The sequence below is a fragment of the Thunnus thynnus genome, chromosome 19, assembly GCF_963924715.1.
Source record: "Thunnus thynnus chromosome 19, fThuThy2.1, whole genome shotgun sequence".
Lineage (NCBI taxonomy): Eukaryota > Metazoa > Chordata > Actinopteri > Scombriformes > Scombridae > Thunnus > Thunnus thynnus.
Genome location: NC_089535.1, coordinates 12,581,077 through 12,595,103, shown reverse-complemented (window position 1 = coordinate 12,595,103; position 14,027 = coordinate 12,581,077). Strand labels below are relative to the sequence as shown.

The 14,027-nt window shown below is 39.0% G+C and overlaps 1 protein-coding gene across 2 annotated transcripts; it reads left to right on the top strand.

Annotated features, from left to right (window-relative positions):
* Nucleotides 1-2,948: 2,948 nt before the first annotated feature.
* Nucleotides 2,949-12,724, top strand: rad23b (RAD23 homolog B, nucleotide excision repair protein). Of its 2 annotated transcripts, none has more exons than XM_067573519.1 (10): nucleotides 2,949-3,156; nucleotides 4,000-4,081; nucleotides 9,087-9,166; nucleotides 9,468-9,649; nucleotides 9,763-9,815; nucleotides 10,591-10,718; nucleotides 11,037-11,172; nucleotides 11,309-11,436; nucleotides 11,929-12,135; nucleotides 12,356-12,724. In XM_067573519.1, exons 1-10 carry the CDS (start codon nucleotides 3,091-3,093, stop codon nucleotides 12,467-12,469), a joined length of 1,176 nt encoding a protein of 391 aa, XP_067429620.1. In that variant the 5' UTR covers nucleotides 2,949-3,090; the 3' UTR covers nucleotides 12,470-12,724. The 2 variants fall into 2 exon arrangements, with proteins under 2 accessions (XP_067429620.1, XP_067429619.1); XM_067573518.1 differs by having other exon boundaries at nucleotides 2,950-3,156; nucleotides 9,760-9,815.
* Nucleotides 12,725-14,027: the final 1,303 nt, after the last annotated feature.

Here is a 14,027-nt window from a genome sequence, read left to right as displayed (position 1 = left end):
ATATTCATGTCCCTGTCAGGGTGATTGATTTATAATAACTTTAGGGATCCTCTAACTTTTCATCCCCTGACATCAGGTCAAATTTGATCAATACTTGATTTAGTTTACGACCAAATTCCTGCAAAACTAATGAAATAACCATTAGCCTACATAGCAAATGTTAACATGCTAAAGTAAGGTGGTGAACATGGTAAACATCAGCATGTTAGTTTGGCACTGGGTGTTTGAAAAGACAGGGAAATAGCATAATAGCTAATATTAGCATTCAGCTAATTTTGTGTGACATGTTTCCCATTTTCAATGACACATAGGATTTCCTTTGTAGCATGTCCACAGAGCCCCTGGAAAACCAATAATAGTTCAGGCAGCTTGTCCACAGGAAATGGCATCCCAATGACCTTCACTCTGTGTTACACTCTTTTACCCCTCTCTCTCTCTACTCCACCCCACATCCTTCAAGAGCTCTGCTGACCAAAACCACAAACACTGAAAATGCCACTTGTGAGTGTGCACTTGTGTACGTTCTTGTGTGCTTGTGTAATGTACATGCATGAAATGCTGCAGCTCCTGAATACTAAGTCATTGAGATCAGCAAGTTCACTCAGCTATGCTTCCAACATGGTTTTTCATTTTGTGAAGATCTCACTGTATCACTTAAAAAACAACACTTGGAGAAGGCCGTAGTTGTCTTCCTACCAAAGGATTTTACATACACCCTCTGCATTTCATCTCCTGCCTATTTTAGAAAGGCCCAAGTCTTTATTTCACATAACATCATCTCTTAAAAATATCTCTAAGTCACCAAGGATCAGACAGTAATCTCTGTGGCTCACCACTTCAGAGGGGGCTGATGGCAGACTGACGACCCCTGGAGACAGGAGCAAGAGGCACAGCCACTGTGTGGAGAGGGGAAAGGAGGACACTGCCGAGTGGAGCAACATAAGGAATGCCTGATGAGTGTGCGCTCAGGCCAAGGCAGACGAGGGCACTGCTCCTGTCGTAATAACTGGATGATAGAGAGAAGGGGGGTGGGGGGGATTGAGTTGAGAGATAGAAGGAAAAGTCATCACAGAAGAAGAGTAGGGAGGGTGAAGAGTGGCAGGAGGACAGGGAGAGGCAGTTGAGAGAAGTGGGAGAAAGATTCATGCACACAGTCATACAAAGTAAGTGGGAGTGATATGAGAATAAGGGAGAAGTGGCCCGGGGAAGAGACCCCATTGAGATCCAGCATATTATCTCTCCCACTTAACAGTCCTCTCAAAGTCTGAGCTGGGCAGCATGCAAGACAGAAGTCAATAAAGCCTCTGAATACTGAGTGCTGGATGGATGATATTGAAATTCCAGCATGCTTGAAGGATCGGATTGTTGAAACTGGTGATAACAGCATGAAACACTATCTCAAGTTCAGTAAGAGCAGCAAATTTATTCCACCATTGTAAGTCTCGAGAAGAACATGGTGCACAGGCACCATAAACATTCAGCTTATGCATCCAATGGTAAAGTGCAAGTGTGTTTACGTTAAAATGGAGGCCTTTAAAATATCTTTTTTCTCTTCATACTTAGTATAAAAAGTTACACTGCCTCACGTTGTACTATATTAGATAATGAAAATAACTGTAACTGTACAATTAATTGCATTTTACGTGTCATTTCACAACAGACTTCCTGCTTTTTTTGAAATATGACAAAAGAGTCCAGCTATATTTATGTGATATAGTGCTCACACACTTTAAGTGTTTGTAACATTTGAGGTATTTGTCTTTATTTTTTATAAGTGGAACTGTTGCATAGAAATTATACTGCAGAGTGTATCTATTTCAACTTCTTTTGTTTTCAGAAAATACAAAGCAATCTTAATTATATTTTTTCCAGTAGTTTCAAGCTTTAGCAGCAGTTGTTCAAATTGACTCTTGTTCAAGTCAATGGATTTAATTAACCAAGCTGTAATGAAGTTTTCAGAGAGCAGAAAGAGTGTATTATTTAGGTTTTACACTATTTGTTTATGTAGAAAAAACATTCATAATCACACAACAGGAGAACAAAACAACCATCATGATTTCAAGGAATTTTATTGAATGTGAAGAATGCAACAACATTTTTTGAATGGTGAGTTTTAATTTATTTTTTTATTTATAAATACAGGTCAAATTTAACATAGAATACCCTCAATATACAAAAATGTGTCAAAATCAGCTGCACAAAAATAAAAAACTTGAAATATTTCCATTTTTGCATATTGTGGGTCACAGTAAAAGTCATAAAATTTCAGGCTAAAAGAATGGTGTTTAGGGTGTGATTTGTGACATCACAACTAGTTTGAAGCCAATTGTGGTCCAGTATTCAAACTTACACAAGTGTGATGTGGAAACCTGAAACCTCCAGTACACACATACATTGCCTTTTGAGAGAGGTAGATGTCTTGTGTCCAGCAACTAAACTTCTGAGATGAAATATATCTACATATTCAGAGATTCTGAATTTTTTTATGATGGAGGGGGATTAGATGCCATTTCAAGGATTTGAATGTGGTAAATAGGCTATACTTTTTGTGTGGAAAAACCATATCAGACACACTATTGTTCCGAGCTGAGTATTTATATATGTCTTAATACATGTCTGGAAGGGATCTTTAAATAAAGGATGTGAATACTCTTCCACCACTAACTTAAGTGGATCCAACACAAAACCGGGGGGGAAAATACAAATTCCACTGCAATTTTGAGGCTAACCAGCAGGGGCGCTGTAGCCTATTTAAATATTTAAACGAAACAGGTTTAATATCCAGAGTACAACTTCTTTATAAAGTATATTTTCGTTTGTTTGTTTGTTAGTTTTTGTTGTTTAAAGTCATGATGTTACAAACTCTGATACAGTAGGTGGCGGCATGCACTTTTAACGTTGGTTTGTAGTCCGCCAGTAAAACCAAAGAAGAAGAAGAAGCGCCGTAGCTTACCTACAGAACACAGAAGAAGAAGGCGAGAAGTCATGGCGGCTGACAGTTTGTAATGAGCGAACGAAAACAGTAAAGATTCTTGCAAGTTGGATTTACAGCGTTTCAACCAGGGCCGGGGATAAATCTCTGTCGCCAATATGCAGATAACTTTGAAAACCCTGCAGCAGCAGACGTTCAAAATCGACATCGATGAAGAGGAGACGGTGAGAGTTGGGAACCATGGCATTTGTGAGGGGTGGTGAAGTGGGAGTCGGTTATGTCCTGGATCGAAGTATTTTAGTTATTTTCAAAGTTAACGATCTATTGCTAGGAGTGCTTTAAAATAAGTGATTGGGTTTAGATAGATTTAGATTCAGGATAATGTGGCTCACGTTTGACGCGGAACTTCAGACAGATTAGCTTCATTTATTAAATATCCGTTAGAAAAGTAGTTAATAGTATCAGCTTTTAGACGTAGCCCACTTAAGGTTCCAGATGGGGGGAAGAATATGAAAAGTTAGCTTTAGCTTTTACTGTTGTGAACTAGCGTGTTATGAGTAATTAACACTGTTAATTTTCTGTGAAATAAAAATCTAAATTAGCGGCACAATGGGGGCAGTAGAAGCTAATTAACGTTGTTAAATGTAGTTATAGCGTTTAGCTGAACGAAGAAATAAAAACTAACGGTCGTTCTTACTGAGGACTGATAGCAACTGTGACGTTACAGTTTCATAAAACTTTCAATTTTGCTAATTTAACGCCAACCGTTCACTTTTACTTTCGACTAGCCTAACAATTTCATTTTATGAACTGGCTTGAGGTTTTATTTAAGCTCCGAGTGAGTAATTTGTATTCCGTTTGAGTTAGCTTAGTTGTCTCAGGAATGCAGAAGTGTCATGTGTCTCTTCATCATGACACTGACCACATGGATTTTATGATGGTGCACACTTTGGACTTTATTCGTGTCATACACTCAGGGGGTGGGCTAAATGGTGGCTGTAAAGTTTATTCATTTTATATACTAGTTTTCTGCAAGGATCAGGAAAATTGTCACGATTCTTCCACAGGTGACGACATTAAAGGAGAGGATTGAGCAGGAGAAGGGAAAGGACAATTTTCCAGTTGCTGGACAGAAACTGATATATGCTGGTATGTTTACAGGCTGTTTATTGTTTTAACCCAACTTAAATCCTCCCATTTCTTGATAAGAGCTTATCATTTCTTTCCCATGCATTCAAAATCTACTTTTATTTTCAGTTGATCAATGGTTTACTGTTTAGATTAGATAAAACATTTAGAATTTCCTACCAGATAGCTGCCCTAATGTTGTATTTTATTTATTTATTGGATGTTAATCTAATTGCTTGTTACACTGTTAAGTGCAATACGTTTGTGATGCTGATAGCTCTCAGACAGTAAGCACCTATCCAGTGATTTTACTGTTGAAATGGACGTTTATTCTCACTTTCCAGCCCTTGCTGTCACCTTGATGAGTGGGTGTAGATATGTATAATCAAGCTATATCCAACAGTTTGCCTTCATGCTGGTGGTTTCTTCTGATTCATAATGAGATGATGTGTGCATGTGGTATTCTGTACAGTCATAAGGAGCCTAAATTGGTCTGAACGCCTGAAATGTGGTTCTGTGCTACAAGTTGATACCCAATGCATGTAGCCTAAAGTGGGCCTACATTAAAATTATTACAAATTTTAAATATTTGCCAGCTGAATACAAAGAAAATATAGTCTGCATCACAGCTTCCCTTTAATGGTTCACTGTAGTATTTATGCTATATTGTGGCAGAAAAGTTGACAGCTTCCCTTATAACCCAGCATGAAAAAATACTGAGCACAAGGTGTGGTACATCTCCAGCAAAACTGCAGAAATCAAGGCAAAGTTTCCTTTTTTTCTTCCCAGCAGCAGCTCTGCTCACATCTCCTGCTGCTCCATGCTGACACATAATTGAAACTACGGGCTGCTGTTTACTGCTTTGATGGTTCTCTCCTAGTTCCCTTGCTCACACGGCCGTGCCGATCCAGTGTTTTAGAGGAGCACAATGTGGCATTTTTGACAGCTGGCACACTCTGAGTAAACTGACGAATGTTGGAAATAGGTTGAGTTTAATAATAGACAGTATCAGTCAGTCAAACAAATCCTGCCTGGATCCCCCCCTCCGTTAGTTTGCCTTGGGACAGCCCTATTCATAACTTCTCATTATTGAAAATTAGAGCTGCAATGATCAGTTGATGAGTCGATAAGTCAGTTGACAAAAAAATTAATCTGCAATCATTTTGATAATCAGTTCATCCTGTAGGTCTTTGTTAAGCAGAAATGGCAAATATTTGAAGGTTTCACGTTCTGAAATTTGAGAATTGGCTGCATTTTCTTTGTTTTACGTCATAGTTAATTGAATATCTTTCAGTTTTGGACTGTTGGTCAGACAAAACAAGACATTTGATGATGTGGTGGCCATTCATTGTTTTTTGATTTATAGACCAAACAACTGAAATTGAAAAATGATGGGAAGATTTATAAAGAGTGAAAATAAGTTTATTCCAGCCCTATTGGGAATTTAAAAAGGGGACTACTCATGTGTTTATATTTAAAAAAAAAAAAGATATAAACCAGCCTTTAAACAGGATCAGGAAAATGCAATTTATTGATTTTTCTCCTGCTTGACTATGCCCGTAGCAAGAAACCTGACTAAGAGAATGTCTGCTTGTCAGACAAATGAAAACGTTTGCCAGATTATAACTGCAAAGGTTGCAGCTTGAGTAAGCACAAGTGTTTCATGACCTGCTTACCACCATTTGTTTAAATAGGCTTTGCAGTTATCTGTCTTTCATAAGGTGCATTAAGATAACGCTTGGGGAACATGGGGGGAAAAAAACAAGCAATAAATATGATTTTTGTCAGTCTCAAAAATCCTAGTTATACCACTATACTCTGTGTTTTCAAACAATAAAATATCACAAACTCCAGGGGACGTTGAATACATTTTATAGGCACTGTTTATATACAGACAGGTGACAAAATAAAGGAAAACAATTATCACAAAAGCTGTCACTGTTAAGCTGAATAAATAAAGTAATAATAATAAATAAAAAAAACTGTGTAAACAGTATCTGACATTGAAATAGGTAGCTCTTTCACCTCTCGCTCAGGAGCATCATCTAAATATTGCACATTCTGTAATCAATGGAACATTATTTACTGATATCCAGCATTTAGCTTACAGATTGACCAACCACAGAATTTTCAAAAAAGTGATAAATATAATAATAGAAATAGGAATATAAATGTTACACAAAATATCCAAATATTGCACATTCAACTGAGACATTTATTTGCTGATAACCAGCATTTTAATTTTTGAACATTTTTTTTCACCAAGGCTGCCACTTTATGATCAACTGCAGAACAAAACACAGTCTCCAAACAACAGAAGCCTTACATAACACTTGTTTTCCTGAAATCTCTTCTTCTTCTCAACATTCACTGCGGTCTTTACAGATTTTTTTGACAATTAAACCAGCATGTCAACATTTGCTGGTTTCAGACTTGAACACTGACATGTGACTACATTTCCCCCAGCGCTAAACAGTCTATCTGACGGTGAACTCATGGCTGGTATGCACAGGAATTTGCGAGCCGATTCGCTCAGCATCGGAAAGTTAACGTTGCATACCTTCCACCAGGCCAGGGGCTCTTCCTCTCTATCAATGGGAGGCATCATCAGGTAGCTGTTCAGCTCAGCGTCCATGGCATCCTCTTAACTGCACAGGGGATGAAGCAGGGGGGCACAGCGCTGCTCTTTAAAGAAGCTGCCTAATGACCGCTTTCTCTTCTTCACAGTGGATGGCTCTGCCTCTGCTGCACTTTGAAGCACGGCATCTATGGTGCTGACACAAGCACTCTTCTGCAAAACACAGAGATGAGAGCTGTTAAGTTTTGCAATGTGATGTAGTTCAGAGCAACTGGGCATGTTATGGAAAAGTTCAAAAAATTGCCAATCAGTTTAATAAAAATACAATAACTCATATTGAATGTGGCATCTTGTATTCGCTAAACTACACATAAAAACAAGACAGGTTACCTTTCTTGCCACCTGTTCCATTTCAGTCTTCACTCTTGTGAAGTCACACTCTGTGGTGTCTGGGACATTGTCTGCGTTTATGGAGTTAATCTTGAATCTTGGATCAAGGAACAAAGTGATGTTCAGAAGCTCCTGTGTGGCTGGAAGACTGTATTTATCCTCCATGTAGCCAAGGGCTCTTGACTTTATTGCCTTGGTAAGGTCAGTGTCCTCGTCATTTTTAGCCAGAGTTGATGTTCTCAAGAGATGCGGGACTAGCTTTAGGTATGACACGCTTACATACGCTTCACCAGAGAGGGCATCTGTAAACCCCTGGAGAGGACGCAGGGCGTTGTTGATTGATTCAAGGACCTCTGTGTCCTGCCAAGTAGGGACCAGGGGACTCGTCTTCCTGTCTTCAGTCAGAACCTGAGACGAGGCCTTGCTCTGCTCCCATACCCTCATACCCCTTGAGTCCCATCTTGTGGGACACTCTGTAATCAACGAGTGCTCCGGCAGATTTAACTCTTGCTGTGCCTGAGTCAGTGCAGTCTTCTTTTTCCAAAGTGCTTCACAGAAAGCAATACAATCAGCAACAATAAGAAAAACAAATCATAAAACAAGTAATAATAATTGTAATAATAATAATACATTAAATAATAATAACAATTATTAATATTTATGTAGAACTTATCATGCAAAAAGTGCATCTCAAAGTGCTGTCAAACAATAATATCTAAAAGACAAAGGAGCAAAAACCACACTGAAGACATCAAGCAAACATAACCAAACACACACACAGGGAGAGAGAGAGAGAGAGAGACCTTCCTACCTACACTGCAGCCTGAACAAAATTGATTAATCGTTCAGCCCTGTGTGGCTGACAGCACACATTTGATGACTGTGATGCTTATGCATTAGTGTAAAGGAAAAACAGAAGAGCAACTCTTCCTCAGGTGACTGAGAATGTCAAGGCAGTACGTGATCAGACTGCGTCAGCGAGAACAGTCTGTCGGCAATTACATAGAGAGAGATATTATAGTAGGGTTGCAGTGCATAAACCCCTCATTACAAAGATGAATGCACATTTGAGAGTTCAGTGGTGCAAAAATCATAGGCACTGGTTTACAGAGATGTGGGGGGGGGGAAAGCAATATGGTCTGACAAGTGGATGAGTGCATATGTGGCGTTACACCAAGAGAACGCTGAAGAACGCTCTGAATGCTTGACCCCTACAGTGAGAGGATCTGGTGGCTCTGTTATGCTGTGGGGGGCATTTTGCTGGCATGGTTTGGGTCCACTTGTCCCCTTAGAGAGAAGGGTCACTGCAAACCAATACAAAGTTGTTCTGATTAATCACCTTTATCCTATCATGAAACATTTCTGTCCTGATGGGAGCGGTCTCTTCCAGGAACAATGCCCCAATTCATAGGACACGAGGGGTCATTGAATGGTTTGATGAGTATGTTGATGATGTGAATCATATGCTATGGCCTTCACAGTCACAAGATCTCAACCCAGTTGAACACCTATGGGAGATTTTGGACTGATGTGTTGGACAGCGCTCTTCACCACCATCACCAAAACACCAAATGAGGGAATATCTTTTGGAAGAACGGTGTTCATCACTCCAGTAGAGTTCAGAGACTTGTAGAATAAATGCCAGGGCGCACTGAAGATGTTCTGGCGTCAGGCAGTGGCCCAACACCTTACTAAGACACTTTATGTTGGTTTTCCTGTAATTTGCCACCCATCTGTATGTTGTATATGCATATTATAGCATTTTGGACAGTTGGGTTTTCTTGACCTATATATATATATGTATATATATATATGTATATATATATACACACACACAACAAAAGCAGTTCTTTACAATATAGCAAAAAGAACCAGAAACGGGGACAAAAGCAAGAGATTTAGCAGATCAGCTCAACAACCTTCTATTCAAAGATATAATATGACACTGTCTATTGTTAGATCACTGTGTGTTGTTTCAGAGTTCATGGCAGGTAATGTCAGTAGTATTGTGACTCATCTTTCTGTTTTTTTTTGTTTTGTTTTTTTTTTGTTTACCAGGTAAAATCCTCAGCGATGACACAGCCATCAAAGAATACAAAATCGATGAGAAGAACTTTGTGGTCGTCATGGTGACAAAGGTTCGGAGATTAGAAATAGTTTTAATAAATGGCAGTTTGTGTGTTGGTTGAACAGATTTTTTTGAGTGTTATGAGTATGAGCAAAAACTGAACCATGCTTACATTTGGTAACCTTCACTTTCCACTGCGAACCACTTATGTCTATCAAGGCTGTTGAACACAGGAAAAAGTAGCTCACAGTGTTATCGCTGCTGACAGACAGCCCAAAATTAACATTTGACAGTTGGTAAGCAAATGAGTACTGTCAAGTGCTATTGGACAAGCTACATATTTTTATGTTTTGTTAAAAATTGACTTGCAGCCTAAAACGACCTCAGCTGCCTCTCAGCCTTCACCTGCCACATCAGCTCCCAGCACTACAGCCCCCGCAGCACCTCCCGCCTCATCTTCCAGCTCGGACAACCCAACAGAGCGTGTCTCTACAGATGACAAACCAGAGGAAAGGCAGTCCACAACCGCCGACCCACCTTCCACCCCTGTCGGGTAAAGATGGGTAGATGTTTGTCTTTAACTATCTCTCTGATTTCAGTGTGTCTTGCTTTGAGCAGTGACGTGCAGATCATGCCTCACCCAAGGTCTGTTTTCTTTTGCAGAAGCTCTGAGGCTTCAACAAACACAAACTTAGTTGAAGAGGCTGTTTCAACTCTAGGTAAGGCTGCATTGGTATACATAATTTTGTGTGTGTGAATCTGGGATATTGGTTCAGTTCGGCCCACCTATGTTTTTTTGTGGATACCCATGGCGTGCTGACATCAATATATCTTAATCAACAATACAACAGCTCAGCAAAAACATCATCCCACAGTTCCCAGTGGCCACAAGCTCTTAACTTTGCAAATATTACTATGCTCAGAGCAAATACTATTAGTCTTAATTATAATGACTGATGTAGCCATTAATGTCACTTTTCAGTAATTGAGGCAGGTTGTTTGTTTTTATTGTACACAGTAGAGAAATTTACCTTGATGTATGCTAAACTCCTATATGTGTCTTCCCCTGTTATGTATTAATATTATGCTCAACAGATGCAGTGTTTTGTTTATTATGCTGTCATAGTAATAACTTTAACTGTATGCTGTTATTTTGTTTCATTAAATTGCCTTGGCAACACACACAAGTACGTTTAAAGATTATTTGTTTTCCACAGTCGTAGGATCTACTTTTCTGGTGGTCCTGACAGTTTTACACTTGTGATTTAAATTAAATGATTCACAGTTTTATGTTCAATACTAAAACTGTACTTAACATTAATTTGCAAATATTGGGTCATTTATTATAAGGACATGATTGGACCAAAGTTCCTAATTTTCTGAAATGGCTTTAGATCTGGCCAAGCACAGTGACGTTCTTGACAAAATAAAAGTTCACAGACGAGTTAGTCCCACTCTTTAAAGTGCACTTGTGTGTCTGGTGTGTTCCTTTAGTGACAGGCCCATCATACGACGCCATGGTGACTGAGATGATGCTCATGGGCTACGAGAGGGAGCAGGTGGTAGCAGCTCTGAGAGCGAGCTTCAACAACCCAGACAGAGCTGTGGAGTACTTGCTCACAGTAAGAACCCTAGAAAATGTGTCTTAGATCAAAGTGCTGGATTGGTGCATAGCCTTGGGGTTGGGCAATGTGTTGAAATGTAGGAATTTTAACTGTCCTACTTCACTTGTTACCAGACATGGCATGTTTATGCAAATCTTCCACCATCATAACCAGTTCTCAAAAACATTTAAGATGCTTCCTGAATAATCAGAATTCCTAAAATGTGTACATGACATGATCTAACCCACAAACCTATCACACAAAGTTATCTTTGTACAGCTTGTACAGTATATCTGGCATTTTTTAAAATGTTGTATTTCATGGCTTTTCTTATAGGGTATCCCAGGCAGAGATCAGGCCCATGCAACAGGGTCTGATGCAGTCGTGCCTCCAGTGAGCGGAGCTCCAGCTGTGTCTGCAGGCGGTATAACCGTCCCTGCTAATACTGGCTCTTCACCAAGCGCTGGGGGAGGTAAGAGGGCCGTACTCTCTGCGTATTTGCAGCGGAATCAATAAGCAAATGTTTGTTTCTGTAATTATCCTTCTGTGTCTGTCTTTTTTTTGCGCCTGGCTTCTCACACGTTCCGGCTCATATTTCATCCTCTCAGGAAACCCTCTGAGTTTCCTAAGAAATCAGCCCCAGTTTCACGTGATGCGACAGTTGATCCAGCAGAATGCCGCCCTGCTTCCTGCCCTGCTGCAGGAGATTGGCAGAGAAAACCCCGAGCTGTTGCAGGTAAAGCACTCGCAGAGCTTGATACGTGTTAAACGGCAAGAATGTTGCCGTAGGTGTGGATGTGTTGACACATTTCTGATGGAATATGTTTCTGGTTTAATCAGAGTCATTGGAGCCACAAATTTTACACTTGAATTTCAGTTCACTCGTCTAAGAGGAGCCTTTGACAGTTGAGTAATGAGGGGTCTAATGAAAAACACTATTGAGTTGCATTATGGAAATTGTAGCTTTTTCAACTATTCTTTTGTAAGTCTGTCTCCTGAGAGTCCCCCAGCTTTATGGAAATGCAATACTAAATCACTGGAGTATCCCTTTAATATTTCACATAACTGGTGTTTTTCTTTCACTCCACTGAGAAACCAAATATATAACCTGAAATTATGCTGTTGTTGTTTCAGTTTTTGGCTTTTTTTTTTTGTTTAAATACCAAGCAACAATTAACAGCTCCTATGCTTCTGCAGTCGTGCCTAAACTGTTCATTTACCACTGTAGGAGATCAGCAACCACCAAGAGCAGTTCATCCAGATGCTCAACGAGCCTAACCCAGAAGCCGTACCGGTAGGTGGTGGAGGCGGAGCAGGGGGAGCGGGAGGAGCAGGGGGAGCTGGGGGAGCCGGAGGGATGGGAGGTGATCCACCCGGCGGAGGTCACATGAGCTATATCCAGGTCACACCACAGGAGAAAGAGGCCATTGAGAGGGTGAGCAGGAACACACTTAACATTTCCCATCAGTTCAAAGTTAACAAAAAGTACAGGGATATTATTATCATTATCATTATTCTGATGATGTTGTGAAAATCCTCACTTTGATTTTTTATTCTTTACATAACAAGAGACTGATTAACATGAATCACACATTGTGATGTGCTTATTAGAGTATCGTTTGGCTAATTTGCAACTCTCCTCTCTCCCGTTCCAGCTAAAAGCCTTAGGATTTCCAGAGGGACTTGTTATACAAGCCTACTTTGCTTGTGAGAAGAACGAGAACTTGGCTGCAAACTTCCTTTTACAACAGAATTTCGACGATGATTAAAAGAGCCATTCTAATTTTGACTTTTTTTTTTTTTTTTTTTTTTCATATTTCTTCCTCTACTTTTTGATTGCTGATATCGGATACATGTGTTCAACACACATTTTACATTTCACACAAGTTTTATTCACCACTTCCACATTCACCTCTCTTAATAACACTGGATCATTATCAGCTGGTGTACACACAGACAGGCTGTTGTTTTTGATCAGTTTGAAACGGAAGAACAATTAAAGTACAATAACGTTGCATCAGAAATCACCTGTGTGCTATTGATTTTTTTATAATTACTTTAGTTAAGTTCAATGTGATTTTATTTTTTTGTTTGTTTTTGTCTTAAGGAAAATCAATATGGCTTGGAATGTCAGTATACATGCACTCTTACTGTTTTCTTTTTCAAGTTGACAAGTTGGAGATAGAAAAATTACAAAGAAGCAGCATGAACGGCACTGGTTCTTTTTCTATTTAACATCCCTCATCTGCATGTGAAGCAACAGGATTGTAGGCGAGAGCTGTGTAAAAGACACAAGATAAGTCTGAACTGGAAGGCATATGTCAGAGCATTCTTACATGTATATAGTTAACATACATGTGGTAGGGTGTAGTTGCAATGACTTGTCATTTTTACAGGAAAAAAAAAATAAAGTTTTGAAGAAAAATGAAAGCCTTTTGTGTGCCTGGTGTGTGGCTGTGTGCAAACCTGAACGTAGAGTGTGAATTAACCCGAGTGCTTTGCCTTTATGATTTGTTTTAATTTTTATGTGCTTTATCAGAATCATTCAGTCCGCTCCTTTTATTTCACTGTTCTTACCCCAGGCTTGTTAGTAAGTTGCAATTTTTTTTATTCTTTAAATAAAGTTTTAATTTAATTCTTTCAATTTTACACATTCCAAAAAAGGCAGCCTCCATACTGCTCCATTTATAAATAAACTAGTCTTGAGTGTGCTTAACCCAAATTAACCTACAGGGGGCAGAATAGACCACAACATGCACCTAAAAGTCAACAATGTCAACACAGCCTGTGTCAATATCTAAAGCCTTTTTACAACATTTGAATAAATTGTTACAACAGTTCAACTTCTAAAGACAAATTAAATATGTAAATAGTCAGACTTGGACGACATGCGACTTTTATGGATACACGTATTGCTTTCATTCAAAACATGGGCTTTTTATGTTGTTTGAAGATTTTGTTACTATCAACATAATGTAATTCATCATTTTTGTTGCTTGTTTTTGCTCATATGAATTTTAAAATATGTTTTACAAGGTTATGATGTTGCCATACGTGAAGTAGATGTCATTTTTTAAATTAATTTATAAGAGAACATTCGGTGATCACACACTAATCAGTTTTAAAGGTTTGATTACTTACCAAACAGAACTGCTATCTTATTTTTTTTACAAAATTAGGCACCATATGTTAATTAAACTGCATCATGAACTCAAGTTTCGGGAACCAAATGAACCAAAAACATGAAAAAAAAAATCAGTGAACATAAACACAATGTATCTTACTGTGAATCCAGTCCAGTATGTGAACGTGATAAATGAAATAAAT

Excerpts from the sequence above, each read along its gene's own strand:
- rad23b (XM_067573518.1), top strand. The coding sequence starts at position 3,091 with ATGCAGATAACTTTGAAAACCCTGCAGCAGCAGACGTTCAAAATCGAC. Across the intron at positions 9,167-9,467 it reads TGGTCGTCATGGTGACAAAG|CCTAAAACGACCTCAGCTGC; the intron begins GTTCGGAGATTA and ends ATTGACTTGCAG. Across the intron at positions 11,437-11,928 it reads AAAACCCCGAGCTGTTGCAG|GAGATCAGCAACCACCAAGA; the intron begins GTAAAGCACTCG and ends TTACCACTGTAG.